Here is a 19,576-nt window from a genome sequence, read left to right as displayed (position 1 = left end):
GCAAAATTTATTGAGTGCTACCTCTTTTCAAGAGACGCGGGTGGCGCTGTGGGTTAAACCACAGAGCCTAGGGCTTGCCGATCGGAAGGTTGGCAGTTCGAATCCCCGTGACGGGGTGAGCTCCTGTTGCTTGGTCCCTGCTCCTGCCAACCTACCACTTCAAAAGCACACCGAAAAGTACAAGTAGATAAACAGGTACCGTTCCGGCGGGAAGGTAAACGGCGTTTCCATGCACTGCTCTGGTTTCGCCAGAAGCGGCTTAGTCATGCTGGCCACATGACCCGGAAAAACTGTCTGTGGACAAACGCCGGCTCCCTCGACCAGTAAAACGAGATGAGAACCCCAGAGTCGTTCGTGGCTGGACTTAACTGTCAGGGGTCCTATACCTTTCTTCCCCTTTTCAAACATTCAGATCGCATGAGTGGTGGGAGATTGGGATTATACCAACCTACCCCACTCAAGGTGTATCTTCCTCACCCGATACTTCACATTCAACTTAATATATCCGTAGGGACCTTGGTGTCTAGAGCCCAGCACGAGTCCTCCCTGTTGACCCCACATAAAACTGAGTTGTACAATTGATTGCATTCTATTCATGCCATTCCCTATGTAGATATGAAGTCGAACATGCAAATGTTGTATGGGGTGAATGCATGATGAAAGGTGAGGCCGGATGGCGCAGTCCCATCCCCTGGGGTGGAATATGAAGCTTATTAAAACATCTGCTCATTTAGACACATTTTTAGAGTATGGTAGCGGAAGGTCTGGGACGTGGGTGGCGCTGTGGGTTAAACCACAGAACCTAGGACTTGCCGATCAGAAGGTCGAAGGTTTGAATCCCCACGACGGGGTGAGCTCCCATTGCTCGGTCCCTGCTCCTGCCAACCTAGCAGTTCAAAAGCACATCAAAGTGCAAGTAGATAAATAGGTACTGCTCTGGCAGGAAGGTAAACGGCATTTCCGTGCGCTGCTCTGGTTCGCCAGAAGCAGCTTAGTCATGCTGACCACATGACCCGGAAGCTGTACGCCGGCTCCCTCGGCCAATAAAGCGAGATGAGCGCCACAACCCCAGAGTCGGCCACGACTGGACCTAATGGTCAGGGGTCCCTTTCCCTTTACCTTAGCAGAGGGTCTAATTCATCTTTGCAACTGTACAACAAAGCTCTGTAACCGATCCCAGTGTTTGCCTTGTGTGTTTTCCTTGTGTGTGGTCAGCCCTTGCTTATTGCCCTTTTTTTAAAGGTTTTAGGTCCTCAAAAAAGCTTCCTAAATTAATTATTTTATCTTGAGAATAATTTGTAAATACAGGGGAAGCTGGGAGGGGTTTGCTAAAAATTTTATCATGTTTTAAGAAATGGTTGATAATGGCAAAAAAAATTTTCCAAATCGTACTGTCTCCCCAAATATTTGCAGAGGTTCACATTAAGCAAATAGCTCACCAGGTGGCTAAAGAGCAGTTTTCTATGCTTCTTACACCAAGGTAATAGAAAGTACCAATATAAGCAATGTGTAAGTTTTTTTTTTTAAAAAAGTCATTTCTTTTTGCAGATTTTTGATAAACCATAGTTAGCAAGGGGGAAGGAATCTGTGCTGTATTAGGGGAAAGGCAGATAAAACTGGGTAAGCCTTGTTAAAAACAACAGACTTGCCCTTGAAATTCAGATGTTTTCTAACTTCATCCTCAACAAAAGATAAGTTAATTTTATATCTCTGACTTCTCCAGTACATTGTTTACATCAAGTCCAAGGGTATATAAAAGGCAGTGGGCTGAGTTTTCCCTGACTAACCATATTTGCCTAATTGTGTTTGCCTTGCAGTTCTAACTGGTGTGTGTGTGTATGTGTTTGTGTGTGTGTGTGTTTTGTCCTTGTGCAACCTTTGACATTCAGAGTTTTAATGCCGTTCAGCTGGTGGATATTGAGCCTTCACCTGTCAGTGCTCTGAGAATGACCTTGGTAGAGGTATATGGCAGCATCTGCTCTCACCATTTACTGTCTCGTGATATTGCTGATATGCATGATGACAAGGACTGTTATGGTGCAATCTGCTTCCATGCATAAAGTGACAAACAAATGCATAACGTGTTAAAAACCAGATTCCTACTGTCAAGATCTCAGAACTGAACTAATTTCTCGGAGGCCTGCTTTACTTTACTGGACCAAACAGCGCACAATTTATAATAATTCAGAATTTTGGCGTGAGATGCCAATGCACCATCTGATATCTAGAGTAGCTTTACATAATCCTGTGACCAGAAGTGCCCCCTTCAGCTCCATGTTCCCTTCTGGGAAAGCAGAATAAAACTATGGGTATCTTACCATACTCTTGATTTCAGTTAAACTAATTAAGATATTTATATGTAATTTTTCTGCCTTAATTGCTAAAGCGCCCAAGGCAGCATACTTCAGCAGCAGCAGCAGCAGCGAACAAATACTATTAATATAGCAGAGTACAGTAGACAAAAATAATTCATCTTCTAGGACATCCTTCCCCAAACTGCTGCCCTCCAGATGAACTACAACTTCTGTCATCTCCCAGTATGTTTCCGAGCACAATTCAAAGCGTTGGTGCTGACCTTTAAAGCCCTAAACGGCCTCGGTCCAGCATACCTGAAAAAGCGTCTCCACTCACATTGTTCAGCCTGGACACTGAGATCCAGCTCCGAGGGCCTTCTGGAGGTTCTCTCACTGCGAGAAGCCACATTACAGGGAACCAGGCAGAGGGCCTTCTCGGTAGTGGCACCCTCCCTGTGGAACACCCTCCCATCAGATGTCAAAGAGAACAACAACTACCAGACTTTTAGAAGACATCTGAAGGCAGCCCTGTTTAGGGAAGCTTTTAATGTTTGATGCATTATTGCATTTTGATATTTTGTTGGAAGCCGCCCAGAGTGGCTGGGGAAGCCCAGCCAGAAGAGCGGGGTATAAATATATTATTATTATTATTATTATTATTATTATTATTATTATTATTATTATTATCCCTGACCGTTGCCCATGTTGGCTGGGGTCAGTGCCAGTTGTAGTGCAAGACATCTGGAGGGCACCAGATTGAGGAAGGCTGCCCAAGGGATTAAAATACCTTCAGCTGTGGCCAAAAGCCATCTTGAACAATAGTCATTGAGTGGTCCCTGAATGCATTAAAGAAGGAGCTGAGCAGAGCCCCTGGCGCAAGGTATTGCGCAGAAAATGCCCTCTTAGGCACCCCAGTTAACTTCATCTTTGAAGGTACAATGAGATACAGAAAGCCCGCGTAAATAACTTGTCCTAATCATCAGGTGCCAGGTAAAGGATTGGGTACTCAGCTCAGTTAGCCCCCACCCCAAAAAATGCAGAAGCTTTAAACTGTAGTGTAGGCTCCATTATTGGGCCAGTACAAATGTATTCAGATACAGTACTTGGTTTGTTTTTTTCTTTGGTTTTCATTATACTGAAGTTGACATAAAAGCAAAACAAGCTTTGTCTTGCTTTTCCAAAAATGCGTGTCGTCAAATTGGATCCAGGAAACTGATAGTGGGGTCCTTATTTCTGTCAGTCCACATAGCCGATGTTTCATTTTTGGCCATTTTACTTTCCTACTAAATTTCATCCCGCAAGGCAGTCTTTGGATAATACTCAAAACCAGGAAATCTATATTTGTCTACTCGTTAACAATCCTTGAAGCAGGGGGTAAAAATATGAAACTGTTATGCATTTTAGTCACTTCATTTCCATTTTGTGTTGGAGCTGTTCGGCGCAATTAGCTTTTTCATGGGATATGCATGATTGTTTTCAATGGGCAAGCTGTGCAGTGAACATTACGAAGTAATCTGCTGACCTGAACTAAAATCAAGACTCCCCCCCCCCCCGATCCAATGACTAATTTTTCAATCAAATAAATAGTTCAACAGAACTTGGGTGCCTCTTCCTTGAGAGGTTTCAGTTGCTTAACTACAGAGCGGGGAGAGATAGGGGCATATGCAGTCTAACATTTATAGCTGTTAAACTATATTTTTCTGCTTGGAATAATTCAGCATGTTTTCAGGATGCAAGTGAGAAGCCGGCTATCTCTTGGGAGGGTTAGTAAAGTCGCCTACCCAGTATAACACCTTCAGCCACCAAATACATGTAAAAGGGGATCAGTAATAGAGGCAGGTGATGCTCCTGCTGCCGACAGAGGGTTGTTGCTTGTTTTACCATACAGCTTCTGATCCAGCCCACTGTACAACAGCAAGCAGAAGGTGAAATTTCAATACACAGCCATTCTCAACTTGCCGGATTATCCCATTCACTTTGCACAAGGCAGGTGTATCCCCAGTTTACACTCCTAAAAGATTATCTGCAAACATTTGTATAGTACTGGGACTCGGTAAAGAATTGAGAACCTGCCCTGGTCCCGTAAATTACTGGCTATGGAACATTGGGTTCCCACCCAACCGTCGGGCCACCCTTTGCAGGAGGACAGTAGATCACGTTTGAATGTTGTGGTGAAAGCTACACAATCCAGGACAGGCTAAAGGAGAATCTGAATGTTGTGATTAAAATGGAGAAGATTTTGTCTTGAGGCCGAGGTTAGGGAATTCGGGGGTGGAGGCATAGCAAATAACAGAAGACAGTGGGAAGAGCAATGGAGGGGAACAAAAATGGGCAAGATCAGAGGCTTATGGGAGGCGGCTTTAACTTAGCAATGGGGGGTGAGTGGGGTTTAATCAAATTTTGTTAAAAGCAAATGGACTAAAATCAAATCCGAACCACAAAGCTGTCAGGAGGCAAGGTAAACTTCTTAATCAGAAGTTTCCCCAAACTGCAGTGCACAGAGAAACTTACTATCAAGCTCACTAATGCATAGATAAGCATATTTGCCACAGCATGGCAAAATATAGGAGGAAATTTGCTAGCTCTTTATGTTTCCTGATTGGAAATGGAGGCCCCTTCCTCAAACAGCATGTGATCCTGTGAGAAAATGCAATAAACAACTAAATCTACTGCCAAGATAATGGCCCCAAAGAGCTGGAACAATTTTTTTTAAAGCAGTTCTTTCCTGTTTTTGCCAAGTTGCTGCCTGTGACATTATATTCTGTACATTGGAGGTTGACTGCGTTAACCTTGGGGTATTGCAAAATTCACTCATGCCTGATTCATTCCAGCCGATATGCAGAGTGATGGTCAGTGCTGAAGGGTAGAATTCTAGCTGGTACTAAATACTACAGGTTTTATTTACTTATTTATTAAATTTATATCTCACCCTTCCTCTGAAAGGAACCCAGAACAGTGAACACCACGTGATAAAGCAATAAGCCCATATTTAAAGCACCTTAAAAGCAATCCCGATACAGATTGGAAAAGATATTAGCTTAAAGCAAGCTTCCTCAACCTCGGCCCTTCAGATGTTTGTGAGACTACAATTCCCAGCGTCCCTGACCACTGATCCTGCTAGCTAGGGATCATGGGAGTTGTAGGCCAAAAACATCAGGAGGGCCAAGGTTGGGGAAGCCTGGCTTAAAGGCTTGCTGAAAGAGGTGTCCAGTAGGCTGCAAGTTTCCTTGGAGTGGCAGATCAGAATCCACATGTTATTTCACATTCTGACCTAAAAGTGGGTCACACCAATGGCACCCCACAATTTTTGGGTGTTTTTTTTTTTAAGCAAGAGGGTAAAAAGGGTAAGGAAATAAAACATGCAGAAAGAAAGACGAGTACAAAGAAACAAACGGTGAATGTGTAGGTTAATTTCTTCTTGCAGATACTGTGGGACCCCAGGTCTGAAACGGTTGAAAGCTATATCACTCTCACCCTTTGAGAAAACCTGCCGCAAATGAAAAACAGGACTGTAAAGTGAGAGCCATTCTTCTCTCCGAACTTCCTTTAGGGTTTTCCGAAACTCCTGGGAAGGCGGTGAATAGATAAGGCAGAACAAAAATAGTATTATTAACAAAGTTGGGTATTTGTGCAGGGGCATGAGTCACTTCATTCTGTGGGACCCAACAGGCTTGTGAACACCCCCATTTAGAAAGTGAACTTTTTTTCTTCTCCTCCTCTTTGCAGTCTTCCTTAGACAATCAAGGAGTCTGTAGTTATGTGCCAAGAGCCTTTCAAAGATGCTTCTCTCCCCGTTCCCGCATCCCGCCTCGGAACTGGGGATGCTTTAACAGGAACCTTTCTTCTGCTTCTATTTAAACATCTGCGTGTTGCATGTGAGAAGTGCTAGATTCTAACACAGCTGCTGTGGTAGTTGGCTTGTCTGCACAGAACGAAGAATTGTTGGGAGTCTTTGTGCAAGTTTTCACACTGCATGTGAGCGCTATTAACAGAAGAATACATTATCCCGCAGTGCTTTTAGAGACCCCTCTAAAGTAAAAACGGTACAGCGAGTAGTCCTACAACTAAAGTAAAAATAAAATAAGCCACAATAAATCCAGACTGAAAACGAGAAAGAGGGGCATCAGGGTGGTAAATTCAACTGTGCCTTTTTAAAAGGCAGAAGTCTGTGAACCCTAAATCGTGCATATTCTCCTGCTCTCAGTGGTTGGGCCCTACAGTGGTGAGCTATAGAAATCTCGCCCCATGTCTGTCCAAAGCAATGACTGAGTTGTTTTGTTGCACTTTGTGTATGGTAGCTGGCATGCAATAAATGCTCATTTCTGTTGGGAGTTTTCTGATTTTTACAATGATCAGCTAGGCATTCCCTTTGCAGCTCTAATGAGAGCCTAGCATGTTGCTGGTTTTTTTAGACTTTGAGCCGTTCCTCTCTCAGACTCCTCGCCATTTATGAGAAAATAGGTGAGAAATCAGGTTTTCTCCTGAATAAGCAGTCAAGCTTGCAACCCAGTCCATCAATACATATTTGACCCAGTCTTTCTGCCTTTCTGTAAGGCAGGTGCGGTGCTTCTGATGGGGAACAGAGTCTAGAGATTCTGAAATACAGGCTGTGGCCTGGTTCTCAAAGACAGAAGTTGAGGTTGGGCTGAGCAACTTCGGACTGGTGGAATGCTCTTCTGCGCGCGCGCGCACACACACACACACACAAATAAATAAATAAATAAAATCTATGCAAATAGGAAAGTAGCTTGATAGGGGAATGGCTTGGCTAACATAAGAACATAGGGAGAGCCTGCTGTATCAGGCCAATGGCCCAGTGTAGTCCAGCATCCTGTTCTCACATTGGCCAACTAGATGCCTGTGGGAAACAAGGGAGAAGACTATTGGCAAAACCTATTGGTGTTTCGCAACTTTCCGACTAGTTACAGGACCTTAGACAGACCTAGCAGAGTAACGCAGAATCCACAGAAGCAATTGGCAACTTGGCTGCAGACAGGATAGACAAAGCAGGAATCAGGAACTTGTAGTTAGTTAGGTGTTTATTATATACAGTGGACTATTTACAGGAACAGAACAGAACACGGATCTTTAGCTAACTCTCTCATACACGACTCACAACTCTCAACCTCCAACTCCTACACTCAAACTCGTACTACTGAACTAACACATTCCAGTTAGTAGGCTGTTAATCATGACTCCCTTGAGAGAGCTTGACCAATCATGGAGCTGTCTCCATGCCTCTGTATCACCAGGCAGACTCACTCCTCCACATTGCCTTGGCTGTCTGCCAAACCCTAATTGACTCTGTGTGAGTATCTGCACGTATTCAGATTCCCAACAAAGACCACCATCATTTTGGTGGCCCTTTTCTGAGCTTTTTACAACTCCACAATATCCTTTTTGAGATGAGATGACCAGAACTATACCCAAATGCAGCCGCACCATAGATTATAAAATGTGATATTGGCAGTTTTATTATTATTGAGGAGCGTTTCATTATGAAACCCTGACAAAGGCCCAGTTACTATTTGTAAGTTCTACACAATTGCCTGTAGTTCTTTGATCTAATCTGTTTGAGAATCAATATGTTAGTTACTAACCTGGCTGGTAGTTGTCGGCTTGCAGTGGGTCCAGAGGCCAGCTGGCTAGCCCTAGCTGGGTCGTCTCCTTCTAGCCATCCCACTGCGAAGACCCATCAGCCTCTGCTCCGACGTAAATCAGCAACCCAGGCTTCAAAGCCAGGGCACACTATATTAGCAGAGCAAACTGCACACACAGAATAGGCGTGAGGCTTGTGGAAGTATACTACAACTACGAATTTATTAATCATAAATCAGGACAAAGAAACATGTCGTCTCTCTCTTTGTCTTCTCGGCAAAAGAATCAAAAGCAAAAACTATACACACAACGGAAGTTCGCAGCAAACTGTGCTGGAATGTGAACAGACATGTGACAAGTAATAATCCCGTGTTTGCTCCTTAAGGTGGAGTGGAATTTTCCAACAGTTTTGTCAAGCAGCCAAGCTGGTCTTTGGCTGAAGATGCTGTTAATGTTCATATCCGGGATCCCTAAACAGCATCTCACATTACGTTATAATGTCGTGGTCCCCAGTTTAGATTCTACTTTAGTGCTCCAGGCACAATTTCTGGCTTCCCTTGTTGCTGTTTGAGCAAACCATGTCATTTTTTGGCACCACTTCCTATCTCATGACGCCTGTCCATTCCCCTGCCTCCTTTTTTGATAGACAGTTATTCTACCACTTCTTAGGAGTAACACTCTTTTCAGGTAGGGTTCATCTGGCTAGATGGTTGCGCCACGGGACGGCTGATATTGTGCCATTTGGTATACTCGAGTGCTCTCTTTTGCTTTCAAAGGCTGAAGGGTTTTTCAGAGCGCTTTCGCTGCAAGTCTCAAGGCAGAAAGTGAATCTATAATTAGCTCCGCTTTTTGGACTGTTGTTTGTCCTTTCAGGCCAAAATGGGGGAGGGTTTGTTTTCTTCCCCCTGGATGGAGTTGGAACTAAGATCCCGTAATAAACATTGGCACCATCTCAGCAAATACACACCCTTGCTGGAATTCAGTTAGTGTGACTGAAGCCTATATGAGCTTGTAGCCCACGCAAAAAAAGAGGGGCATTTCAAGAACTGTTGGAATTCTTACGTCAAGCAGGCCACAGCTGAATAACAATGGAATAGACCATTATGTGTCCTGTGTTTCGAGGCAGAAACATGTTGTTCCTAGCAAGTGAGCTGGCACAACATACCAGATTAAGCCATACCCACCAAAGTTTTCCCTGGAGCTAGAGAAATTTTCCTCATGGTGCACAAGACATGTGATTGGTTGGTTGAAATAAATGGTCCAGCAAAATCTATAATCTTACAGAATAATAGGATTGATGAGCAGATCATGCAATTTTCTTGGTGGGACACTTCAAATAACCCAAGAATCTTACGGCGCTGAACCAATGTGTTGGCATTATGGCAACTGAATACCATCCATTCCAGCAGAAACAACCAGCACAGCTACCCTTCAGGAAATGTATTGGCATGGTTTCTATTTTATTTCAGAGACAAGCCATATTTTCTTTGGCAGCTGACACTCAAAAGTGGCACACATCCTTTGTTGGCATCTGTCTGTCTTAAGAGTGTGCCTCTTAAGTGACAGCACTGAACTAGATGAACCCAAAGGTCTGGCTTGTGGCTTCCTATGTAGGTGGTGAGAGAACTGAAGTCTTCTACAGTCGGGCCCCTTCTCCTTGTGCCCTCCATCTTTCCCAGCATCAGGGTCTTTTCCAGGGAGTCTTCTCTTCTCATGAGGTGGCCAAAGTACTGGAGCCTCAGCTTCAGGATCTGTCCTTCCAGTGAGCACTCAGGGCTGATTTCCTTCAGAATGGAGAGGCTTGATCTTCTTGCAGTCCATGGGACTCTCAAGAGTCTCCTCCAGCACCAGAATTCAAAAGTATCCATTCTTCGGTGATCCATGGACAAAGACAACAGGTATAAAACATTAAGAAGCACCTTGAAGACCAACTAAGTTAGTTCTTGGTATGAGCTTTCGTGTGCATGCACACTTCTTCAGATACACTGAAGCTCTTCAGATGCACACGAAAGCTCATACCAAGAACTAACTTAGTTGGTCTTTAAGGTGCTACTGGAAGGAATTTTTTTTGTTTTGACTATGGCAGACCAACACGGCTACCTATCTGTAAGAAAAATTAATTAGTGGAACAACAGGGACACTAGTTGAAAGTTACCAGAAATACCTAAACTACCCTAGTGATGCAGTGGGTCCATGTGTCTGGCTGTTAACCAGAAGGGTGGTAGTTCAAGCCCACCCAGGGATGGCTGGGGGCTGGATTACTTCATTGCAGGGGGTTGTACTAGATGCCCCCCCTCCAACTCTGCAATCCTGTGATTCTATCAATTTAGTTCTGAGACCTTTTAAAAAAAAAAAAAAAAAGGAATAAAAATATCTGCCTGGTACTGAAAATATAAAAAGGTATCCCAAGCAAGCCTCCCTGGCCAGGAGTGGGGGGGGGGGGAGAGATCCACTGGTGGGGTGGATAAGTGTGGGAAATGTCTGCTCCCCAGCCGACAACATCCGTTGCTTAGGGGAGAGTTAGGGGATTTCTTATAGAACCTTTAAAGAGGAGACTGGAGCCATTCGTAAGTGTAGTTTGAAGGATTCAAGTGGTAGCTCTTGGATTTTTTTCCCAATAGACGTAAAAGTCCCTATTCCCAGGGAAAGAGGTAATGGGCACAATCTTCCTGCTTTAGAAGAACGTGCTTTTTTGCATCTCTGCAAGATGCTCTGATGAAAGAGAAGGGAGGAAACCGGCAACTGTTACAGTGGAGAGGATTGCCTCTCCTCAACCTCTGGACCACTTGTACTTTATATGGTTCTTTGGATGATTGAGACCTTTTCCGTTCTGTGACGTGCAGGAGCTCAGGGTTGAATGCATATCCCTTTATCATCCAGCCCACCCCGAACACCCCCGCCGTCGGCTTTTGCAAAACGTGGTTGTCCCATCATAGGACCGTTGCCTGTGATGCGAGAACCGTCCTGTAATGGTGCAAGTAAAGCATTGCATGCGCTTGTCAGCTGCTGGTAATTTCTGGGGTGGGAGTGCGGATCAATACCTTGCTTTTGCCTCGATTAAATGCATGGGCTAGTTTGGTAAGTATTCTGGGTCTTTGTGAAATCACCTTTTGTTCATGTGTTCACCAATCTTGTGAAAGCTTATGAAACATTGGGAAACGCAATGCAGAATAAAGTTTAGATCTCAGTTAGATCTCAGCCGCCAAATTCCCTCTTTGCCTGAGGCATTTCATCTGCTCTTTGTTTGGTTCCTCTGCTTCAGAAATTTATCGTATTAAAGATAATTCATTTTCACTTTACAGCAGCCTCTTTTTTAAAAAAAGAACACAACCCGATCTTGCTTTTGAAAAGCATTAAAGAGCAAATTACACTGGTTTCAGTTTTTTTCATTTCCCCCATGACAAAACTCATGGACAGACAGCAGGGCTTTTTCTGTGTTTGAAATTTGCTTGTTATGTTCAGCTTCATATAACAAGAATCTGGGAAAAGCCCTTTTGCGAAGTCTTGTAAGTGAGTTAAATAACATTTTTTGGATTGCTACATAAACGAGGATGTCACAGGTGGGAAGGCCAGGCCTAGGAAATCCCCTCACTCACTTTCCTTTCTTGTATGTGTGTGTTTCAGAGTCGACAACTGGAATCTGAGACCGGAACGACAGAAGAGCACAGTCTGAACAAGGAAGCCCGAAAATGGGCGACGCGTGTGGCGAGAGAGCACAAAAACATTATTCACAGTCAACGGGTGGGTTGAAAACAAATAAGATTATTGGCGGCTTCTTGCCTGTCCTGTTCATCCAGCCACCTTGGTGAAGGATTACACCACTCATTCCATTTCACAGCATCTGTCATTCCATGAGGAAAGGAAACAGCTTCCTTGGTATACCGTATTTTTCGCTCCATAAGGCGCACTGGACCATAGGGCGCACCTAGTTTTTAGCCTGTCCGCTTCTCCCAGAGCTCCTCTTTAGCCGCGCGCAACCTCTCCCTGCCGGAGGGCTTGCGCGCGGCTATGGCACAAGCCAAGACAGTGAGCGGGATGGATCCTGCTCGCTGTTTTGGCTTCCTCTTTAGCTGCACACAACCTCTCCAACTGGGAGAGGCTGTGCGGGGCTAAAGAAGCCATAGCCACCTGCAGCCTCTCCCTGCCGGAGGGGCTGCATGCGGCTATCCCTAAAGCCTTCCAAGCGCAGCACAAGTTCCCGCTCTGCTCCTCAGGCTTCGGGTTCCTTTTGCTGAAGCCAGGAGAGCAAGACTCTCCTGGCTTCAGCAAAAGGAACCCGAAGCCTCCAGAACGCAGCAGGAACTCGCGCTGAGCTCCGAAGGCTTCAGGCGGCTATCCCTGAAGCCTGGAGAATGAGAGGGGTCGGTGCGCACCGATGCCTCTCACTGTCCAGGCTTCAACAACAGCAACGCAAAGCCTCCAGAGTGCGGAGGGAGCGCTCCCTCTGTGTTTCGGAGGCTTCGCGTTGCTATTTGCTGAAGCCAAGGAGCCTGCATTCGCTCCATAGGATGCACACACATTTCCCCTTAATTTTTGGAGGGGAAAAAGTGTGTCCTATAGAGCGAAAAATACGGTATATATTCCATCCTATAGCATCCCACGTAACTCTGGCTTTGGCCTTGTTTGCACTGAGTTCTTTGTTCCACATTGTCCCAGTAGATCACCTTGTTCTTCAAAGTGCTTTAACTGGGATGTGTGATAATTAACAGATGATAATTACTCTCAGTCATGTTGGCCATGTTTTAAAGGGGCTTGCCTTTGCCAGAGTTGTCTCGTTTGTTTATTAGTTGTGTGCTGCCACACTACGCTGCAACGTTACCTTGCCAAGATGTTTCGTTTTTAAAAGCAGTCCAAATTAAGAGGTCTCTAGTTCATTTGCAAATCTATGTCCTTGTCAGCTCGCACCAGGAAGGCCTATATGACATTTAGGATTGTGAGAGAAGTGGTTCTCCTTTTGATTTTTCAAGCCCCTAATTTGTGTAGCTTCCAAGTAGCTTCAGGAAACATTACGTGGCACTACCTGTATGAGAAAAAAAGGTAGTTCTCTAAATTTGCAAAGCAGTAGCTTTATACTGGTATAAATCTCAATTCTGTTCGGACTCAATTATACTTGTATGTGTTGTTACACACACATTTGTTTTAAAAAGAAACCTACAAGGTTTGGTTTTTATGTAAGACAGACAACATGGGTAAAAACTTTTTTTCTGCTGCTCCAGAGAAGCTGACACGGAGCAATGGATCCAAACTACAAGAAAGAAGATTCCACCTAAACATTAGGAAGAACTTCCTGACAGTAAGAGCTGTTTGACAGTGGAATTTGCTGCCAAGGAGTGTGGTGGAGTCTTCTTCTTTGGAGGTCTTTAAGCAGAGGCTTGACAACCATATGTCAGGAGTGCTCTGATGGTGTTTCCGGCTTGGCAGGGGATTGGACTCAATGGCCATTGTGGTCTCTTCCAACTCTATGATTCTATGATTCTATGTCTGGTGAATAATAATAATAATAATAATTTATTTGTATCCCACTCTCTCCTGCTGAGGCTGGGCTCAGAGCGCTAACATCATAACAACACAATATGCATAAAAACAGACATCAATTAATTAAAATACCTCTTAAAATTAATTCAGACAAATTAAAATCTGGGCAGGTGGCAATTATCAGGTTGGAATTGAGGGTGGTTGATACTTGCCAGGGCCAACTGTTTCCACTGATCATGCAAGGACCTGTGAGCGGGTTGTGGGCCTCCTTCGGGCTCGTTTTATACAAAGGAAAGTAAATCAAACTGCATAAGGGAGAGCAGCGAAGAATTCTCTTCTTCCTATTTGTAAATCAGGATGGAGGTCCGCCTGTTAAAGCCTTGCAAAGGGAGAGCTTCTGCGCGAGGTTTGAAGTGACGCCTCATATCCCTTCCAGAAACAACAGTTCAATTAAAAACACACCAAATGTTTTCCCCCTCCCCTTCCTGTTTTTGGCAGACTCTGGAAGAATTAGAATGCCACGGGTCTGTGGTGTCTGAGCAGAGCCGAGCAGAACTGGAACAGAAGATAGATGAAGCCAGAGAGAACATCCGCAAAGCCGAGGTGAGAGGAATGTTAGCTCCAGCCTTATCTCTGATGGTGTAGGGCAGTGGCTCAGATTGCAGCAGCTAGTGGGTTGTCTTGCCCCAGTGGTACATTTATTTTTTTAGCTGTTTTCTCGTGTGTGCAGCAGCTTAAAACATGCAAAAGGGTTCCTAAAATCTGTTTTAGATTGATAAAAGGCAGAATAAACATGAGGCTGTGAGGAGAGGAAATAGCTCTCTTCCCCCCCCCAACCCCCCCCCCCCAAACTGGGCAGTGTTGTGTTAAGGGTATGGTCACTGATTCAAGACACCTGTTGGCAAAAACAAGAACTGATGCTGCCAGGTTTCTTGGCTGAATGGGCTGCAGTAATTAAAGCAGCCGAGGGGAGGACTCCAATTACGTCAGTGATGTTAACTCCCAGGTAGTTTTGACAACTCCTCCATCTCCAACTCCTTGAAAGATTCCATCAACGGTGTCTCTGAAAAAATTTACACATTCCTTGGGAAGACAGGCAAACTAATGCCAGTGTACTGGAAGAAGTAAAGATCACCAGTGTTGAAGTAATGATTCTTCAACATCAACTTTGTTGGACTGGTCATGTTGTGCGGATGCCTGATGATTGTCTTCCAAAGCAACTACTCTATTCCAAACTTAAAAATGGAAAGTGTGATGCTGGTGGTCAACAAAAGAGGTTCAAAGACTCTCTCTAGGCAAATCTTTAAAAATGTAATATAAACACTGACAACTGGGAAACACTGGCCTGCGAGCGCTCCAGTTGGAGAACAGCCTTTACCAAAGGTGTCAGGGGCTTTGAAGACACTCGAACTCAGGACGCAAGGGAGAAACGTGCTAGGAGGAAGGCACGCTTGGCAAATCCACACTGTGATCAACTCCCGCCCGGAAACCAATGTCCCCACTGTGGAAGGATGTGTGGACCCGGAATTGGCCTCCACAGTCACTTACGGACTGATTGTTAAAACTGTGTCTATGGAAGACAATCTTACTCGGCTATGAGTGATCGCCAAAGAAGAAGATTGGGTACAAACTGCTACTGGAAAGGAACCTTTTTTTTAAAAAAAACCAACAACTTCCCCATGCTTTACCACCTAACATTTATCTGAGTCGAGTCTGTGTCTTGCCAGAAACAGTTTTCTTTTAACTGATCCTCAGTCATGCTTTGCATGTGCCGTCCTCTCTGAAATCCTGCAGCCTTTGTCTGTGTGTGTGTGTTGCATCTTAGTGCCTGGGCCTATCTTTCAGCCTCCTGGTGTTGGCATATTTTTTGCTGCTAACTTTTCACCTCAGTGCTGACGTCGGCGTGGTTTTCAGCACATATTAATAGAGTCTAAAATTAACCTAGTCTGTTTTGGGGAGAAAATGAGGAAATCAATGAGAAAATGATTTCACACCTTCTTCAGTAAGGCAAAGCAGCTGCTGCTGACATGTGCCTTAGTGCAGAAAACCTTTGTGAGGGAGGAGGAGAGTGCAAAAGTATTGAATGTTGACTTTTCCCCTCAAAAAAGAACGTAAGGGCCCTGCTTGGAACAGACCAAAGAATCTGGTTCCACATGCTGCCAAGAAGCCCATAAGCAGGTCAGAAAACAAGGGTTTCTTTTTACTATTTTTGCAAATTGTGAACATCCACCATGCCTCTGTTTCTTTTCTCTCTCTTTTTGGCATCTGTCTCGAGACACAATGCAGTGCACCTCCAGGGGTGAAGTCCAACTACTGGAGAATCACAGCGACTGCTGTGGCTGTAGAGACTGGTAGCTCGTAACTGCTGCCTCCTGCGTTGTTTTTGCTGCTTTAACAGCACGAAAGTGACCTCTCTGGAATTCAAGCCTGGGCAGTGTGTCTGGAGGTCCTGGGCTGCCCAGACAACAAGACCCACCTCTCGGCCCCACTGATGAGGTCCAAAGGAGAGCAGGACATTTGGCACCAGCTTGGCTGCAGGAGTTGCTGGAAGGAGGCGTACAAGGCCTCAGAGACTCCACTCTGGATTTGTGTAGAGTTGACTCCTTAGCCTTTTCTTCTCCCAAAGATGTCCCATAAGGCAGCTAGTAGGGGTTTACTCCCATAGCCTTTCTCAGGAATGGGTATAGCTGCAAGGCAGCAGAGGTTTAGCTTCAGAGTTTTCCTTCTCTTAGGTGGGCTCGCTTCCCAGGTGGATGAGCCCCATCTCCCCCACATTCCTCTCTATATCATGTGCAGAAACTGCCTTCTTGACTGTGGGACCCACTCTTGGTCTCATCCACTCAATCTGCCTGTCTTCACATACAGGGGAAGTCCCTAACTCACTGAGGGTTTGAGACCCTCACCTGGTTTAGCTGGCCAGTCGAAGCTGGGCTGTGGTCTTACCTCTCTTCAATACATTACTGTGGTACCTCGGGTTACATACGCTTCAGGTTACAGACTCCGCTAACCCAGAAATAGTGCTTCAGGTTAAGAACTTTGCTTCAGGATGAGAACAGAAATCGTGCTCCGGTGGCGTGGCAGCAGCTGGAGGCCCCATTAGCTAAAGTGGTGCTTCAGGTTAAGAACAGTTTCAGATTAAGTACGGACCTCCGGAATGAATTAAGTACTTAACCCGAGGTACCACTGTACTGCTTTTTATCTTCCAGTGTAGCTCATGGTTTCTGTGGCAGCCCCTTTTTGTTGCATGAGTTTTGGGAGTGTACAATGATAAAAATGCTGTATGCTGGGTAAACCTTATTTGTGTTATAATAAATGGGTTTCCACCAAAGCTGTCATGGGTTACCTGCTAACTTGTGGAACAAGTAAATATTTGTAAGGGGAAATGGCTGGAAAAATCCACTACAGCACTTGCAAAACAGCTGCTAGTAGCTGTTTATGGTTGGACTTTATTTCGTTTCTGCATAGTGCTGTTTTTCTGCATGGATCTGCTCAGAGAAAATAATGAACTGTCCTGCTTTTTGGGAACTACTTTGCTTCCCGTAGTTTAATATTTAGGCAAACCCAGGCTTAACAGAATTTCAGGTGTTATTTTTCCGCTAGTAAATCATCTCCTAAGAATGTTGAACTGAGTCATGTTCCTGGTCAATTATGTTCAGAGACGCACATGCCTAAAATTAGATGTCCAATCGCACCAAAGCCATAATGCTGCTTTTATGAAATCTGCTTTTAAAACATTCCGAAGAGCCTTGCTGCATTAAGTAGCTAAAAATGATGTGCTCACCTGTACATTGATGGGGGAGTGTTGCTTTGCAAAGCTTCTTTGATCAGAAGCTAAGGAGTAGCATTGGGTTAATTGACTTGGCTATGTTGATTTTTCACTAAATTCCAGAATATAATGACAGTTAACATTTCCTGTGAATGGTGACCTTCCCCAAACTTGGATACAAATTATAGCATTGATGCAAAAGTAACTAAACTAACATCACCCACCAGATTATAGAAGGCCTGGCAAAATCTTGCCCGGAGACTGCTTTTTAAAAAACAAACACCCTCTGTTACTGCTTATGCATAAGTATACATTGTGCAACATTCACTTAGCAATCTTGTGTGTATCCGTATATTTTAATAAATCACTAAGTGCAGGAAGCCAGTTCATGTTTTTTCCCCAGATAATCACTTCAGAAAACTGAAGAGCTCTGCTGTGCTGTTCTATCCCTGCTCCGGCTTCTGGAAGTTATCCGTGTAGCTTTTGCAGACATCAGCATCTCTTTCCAGCTCTGGGAAACAGTTTCCCCTCGCCTGAACGTTTGCCATCGCATATCTGCCCCACAGCACTGCTGGAACAGGCCTTCAGCACCTATTTTGCTGTTTTGTGCTGATGTGCTGGAATAGACAATGGAATATTGTGTCCTAAGGACTTGAATCAGCTGGTGCAGTAGTTTTTAGCATTCACTTGCAATGCAGGGTTGGGTCAACCTGCAGTCCTCAGCCTACCATATTTTTTGCTCTATAGGACGCACTTTTCCCCCTCCAAAAATTAAGGGGAAATGCGTGTGCGTCCTATGGAGCGAATGCAGGCTCCTTGGCTTCAGCGATAACAACGTGAAGCCTCCGAAGCACAGAGGGAGTGCTCCCTCCATGCTCCGGAGGCTTTGCGTTGCTTTCGCTGAAGCCTGGAGAGCGAGAGGGGTCGGTGCGCACAGACCCCTCTCGCTCTCCAGGCTTCAGGGATAGCCATCTGAAGCCTCCAGAGTGCAGCGGGAGTTCCTGCTGCGCTCCGGAGGCCTCGGGTTCCTTTTGCTGAAGTCAGGAGAGCAAGACTCTCCTGGCTTCAGCAGAGAGAGAGAGCTGCGCAGTGCCCCTTCAGCGAAGTGGGAGGAGAAATGGAAGGGGCTCCATTTCTCCTGCCGCTTCACTGAAGGGGCGCTGAGCAGAGAGGGGGAGATTTATTTTTTCCTGTTCTCCCCCTCTAAAACAAGGTGCGTCCTATGGTCGGGTGCATCCTATAGAGCGAAAAATACGGTAATTCCAAACGCAGCCTGCAAGCGATTGGTTCAGGCTTGTGGCAACAGCAGCCTGTCCATTGCCCCACAGCTTTCTGGGCAGGAAGGTAGAGATGCGGAAAGAAAAGGGTGTGGGGACACACTGGCCGCTGTGATCTGTGGCAGGTTATCCTCCAGGGAAGGTTGCTGCTGTTGTTCTCTTATCCTTAGTCTTTTCCACTGAAACCTCTGAGGAGACCCACAATGCAAGGAGCTTAGTTGTATCAGAGGTTATGCAGTAACAAGGTGAATAACAGATTTTATGAAAGCCCATTTGTGTAGGAGAAAAAGAGGCCACCTTATTGCAAGTCAGGTCAGTCCATCTAGCCCAGTGCTGACTGCACTGACAGGCAGTGACTCCGAGGGGTTTCAGGTGAAAAGATTACCCGAGGATAGAAAGTTGTGACAAATAGTGTGTTAAACTAAGACTTTAGGAAATCAGACTGGGGAGGTCTAATTTATTGTAGACAATGAAATTCAGTTTTTCATTTTGATTGTAAGTGGAAGAGGGTAGACTAGAAATGCTGAAGTTGAGAATCTCCCCACCCCTTTGCGAGCTCATTCTCCTCTTACTTCATGAAAGGTAAAAAGTAATTATTAATGTTACAAGTTCTGTCCAAAAATGTTTCATCTTAACAGGTTAGGATGCAATGTAACTATTGTCACTGTTTTCCTTTCCTTCTGGAACATATTTTTCTGCTTCTGTTGCAAACTCATGATTCTGAGAATTATGCTGACAGGAAAGGACAGTTTAAACAGTTTCCTTGTAACGTGCTTCATTATTTTAACTCATTACCCTGAGGCTTGCCTAATAACAGGAAAGAGAGAGAGGCCCCATATTAGACCAGTGTGTGCTCACCTTGAACTGGCTCCACAACCTCTAATCTGGTCCGAATTCAGGATGATGCTGATACCAGGGCTGTCTTAAGCATATGCGGTGCTGGGGTACAAAGATCCGCCTGGTGCCCCCTCCCCGGTTGCCCAGTCCGAGGCACGCAGGAGAGTGGAGCCAACCGGCCACCTCAGCATCTCGCTGGCTCGGTCGCGCCAATCTCACGGTGCAGAGCCGCCCACAGCAGAAGAGTCCGCCGCGGCACTCCGACCAACGGGTGAGCTCTTCCCCAGACTCAACTCTCAGGCCCCAGACTCTCAGCCTGGTGCCCCTGA

At 45.1% G+C, this 19,576-nt stretch overlaps 1 protein-coding gene across 5 annotated transcripts in view; it reads left to right on the top strand.

Annotated features, from left to right (window-relative positions):
- Window positions 1-19,576, top strand: part of FCHSD2 (FCH and double SH3 domains 2) — a 140,529-nt gene that overhangs the window by 95,516 nt on the left and 25,437 nt on the right. For all 5 annotated transcript variants that reach the window (XM_081909754.1, XM_081909753.1, XM_081909752.1 and 2 more), the window contains exons 11-12: window positions 11,517-11,633; window positions 13,866-13,970. In XM_081909754.1, the coding sequence (XP_081765880.1) occupies window positions 11,517-11,633; window positions 13,866-13,970 (222 nt within the window). The remainder of the gene's footprint in view (window positions 1-11,516; window positions 11,634-13,865; window positions 13,971-19,576) is intronic.

This window comes from Podarcis melisellensis (genome assembly GCF_964234715.1).
Source record: "Podarcis melisellensis genome assembly, chromosome: 4".
In the NCBI taxonomy this organism is placed as follows: Eukaryota; Metazoa; Chordata; class Lepidosauria; order Squamata; family Lacertidae; genus Podarcis; species Podarcis melisellensis.
The sequence above is the reverse complement of the archived record's forward strand: the minus strand, read 5'-3'. Positions and strand labels throughout refer to the sequence as shown.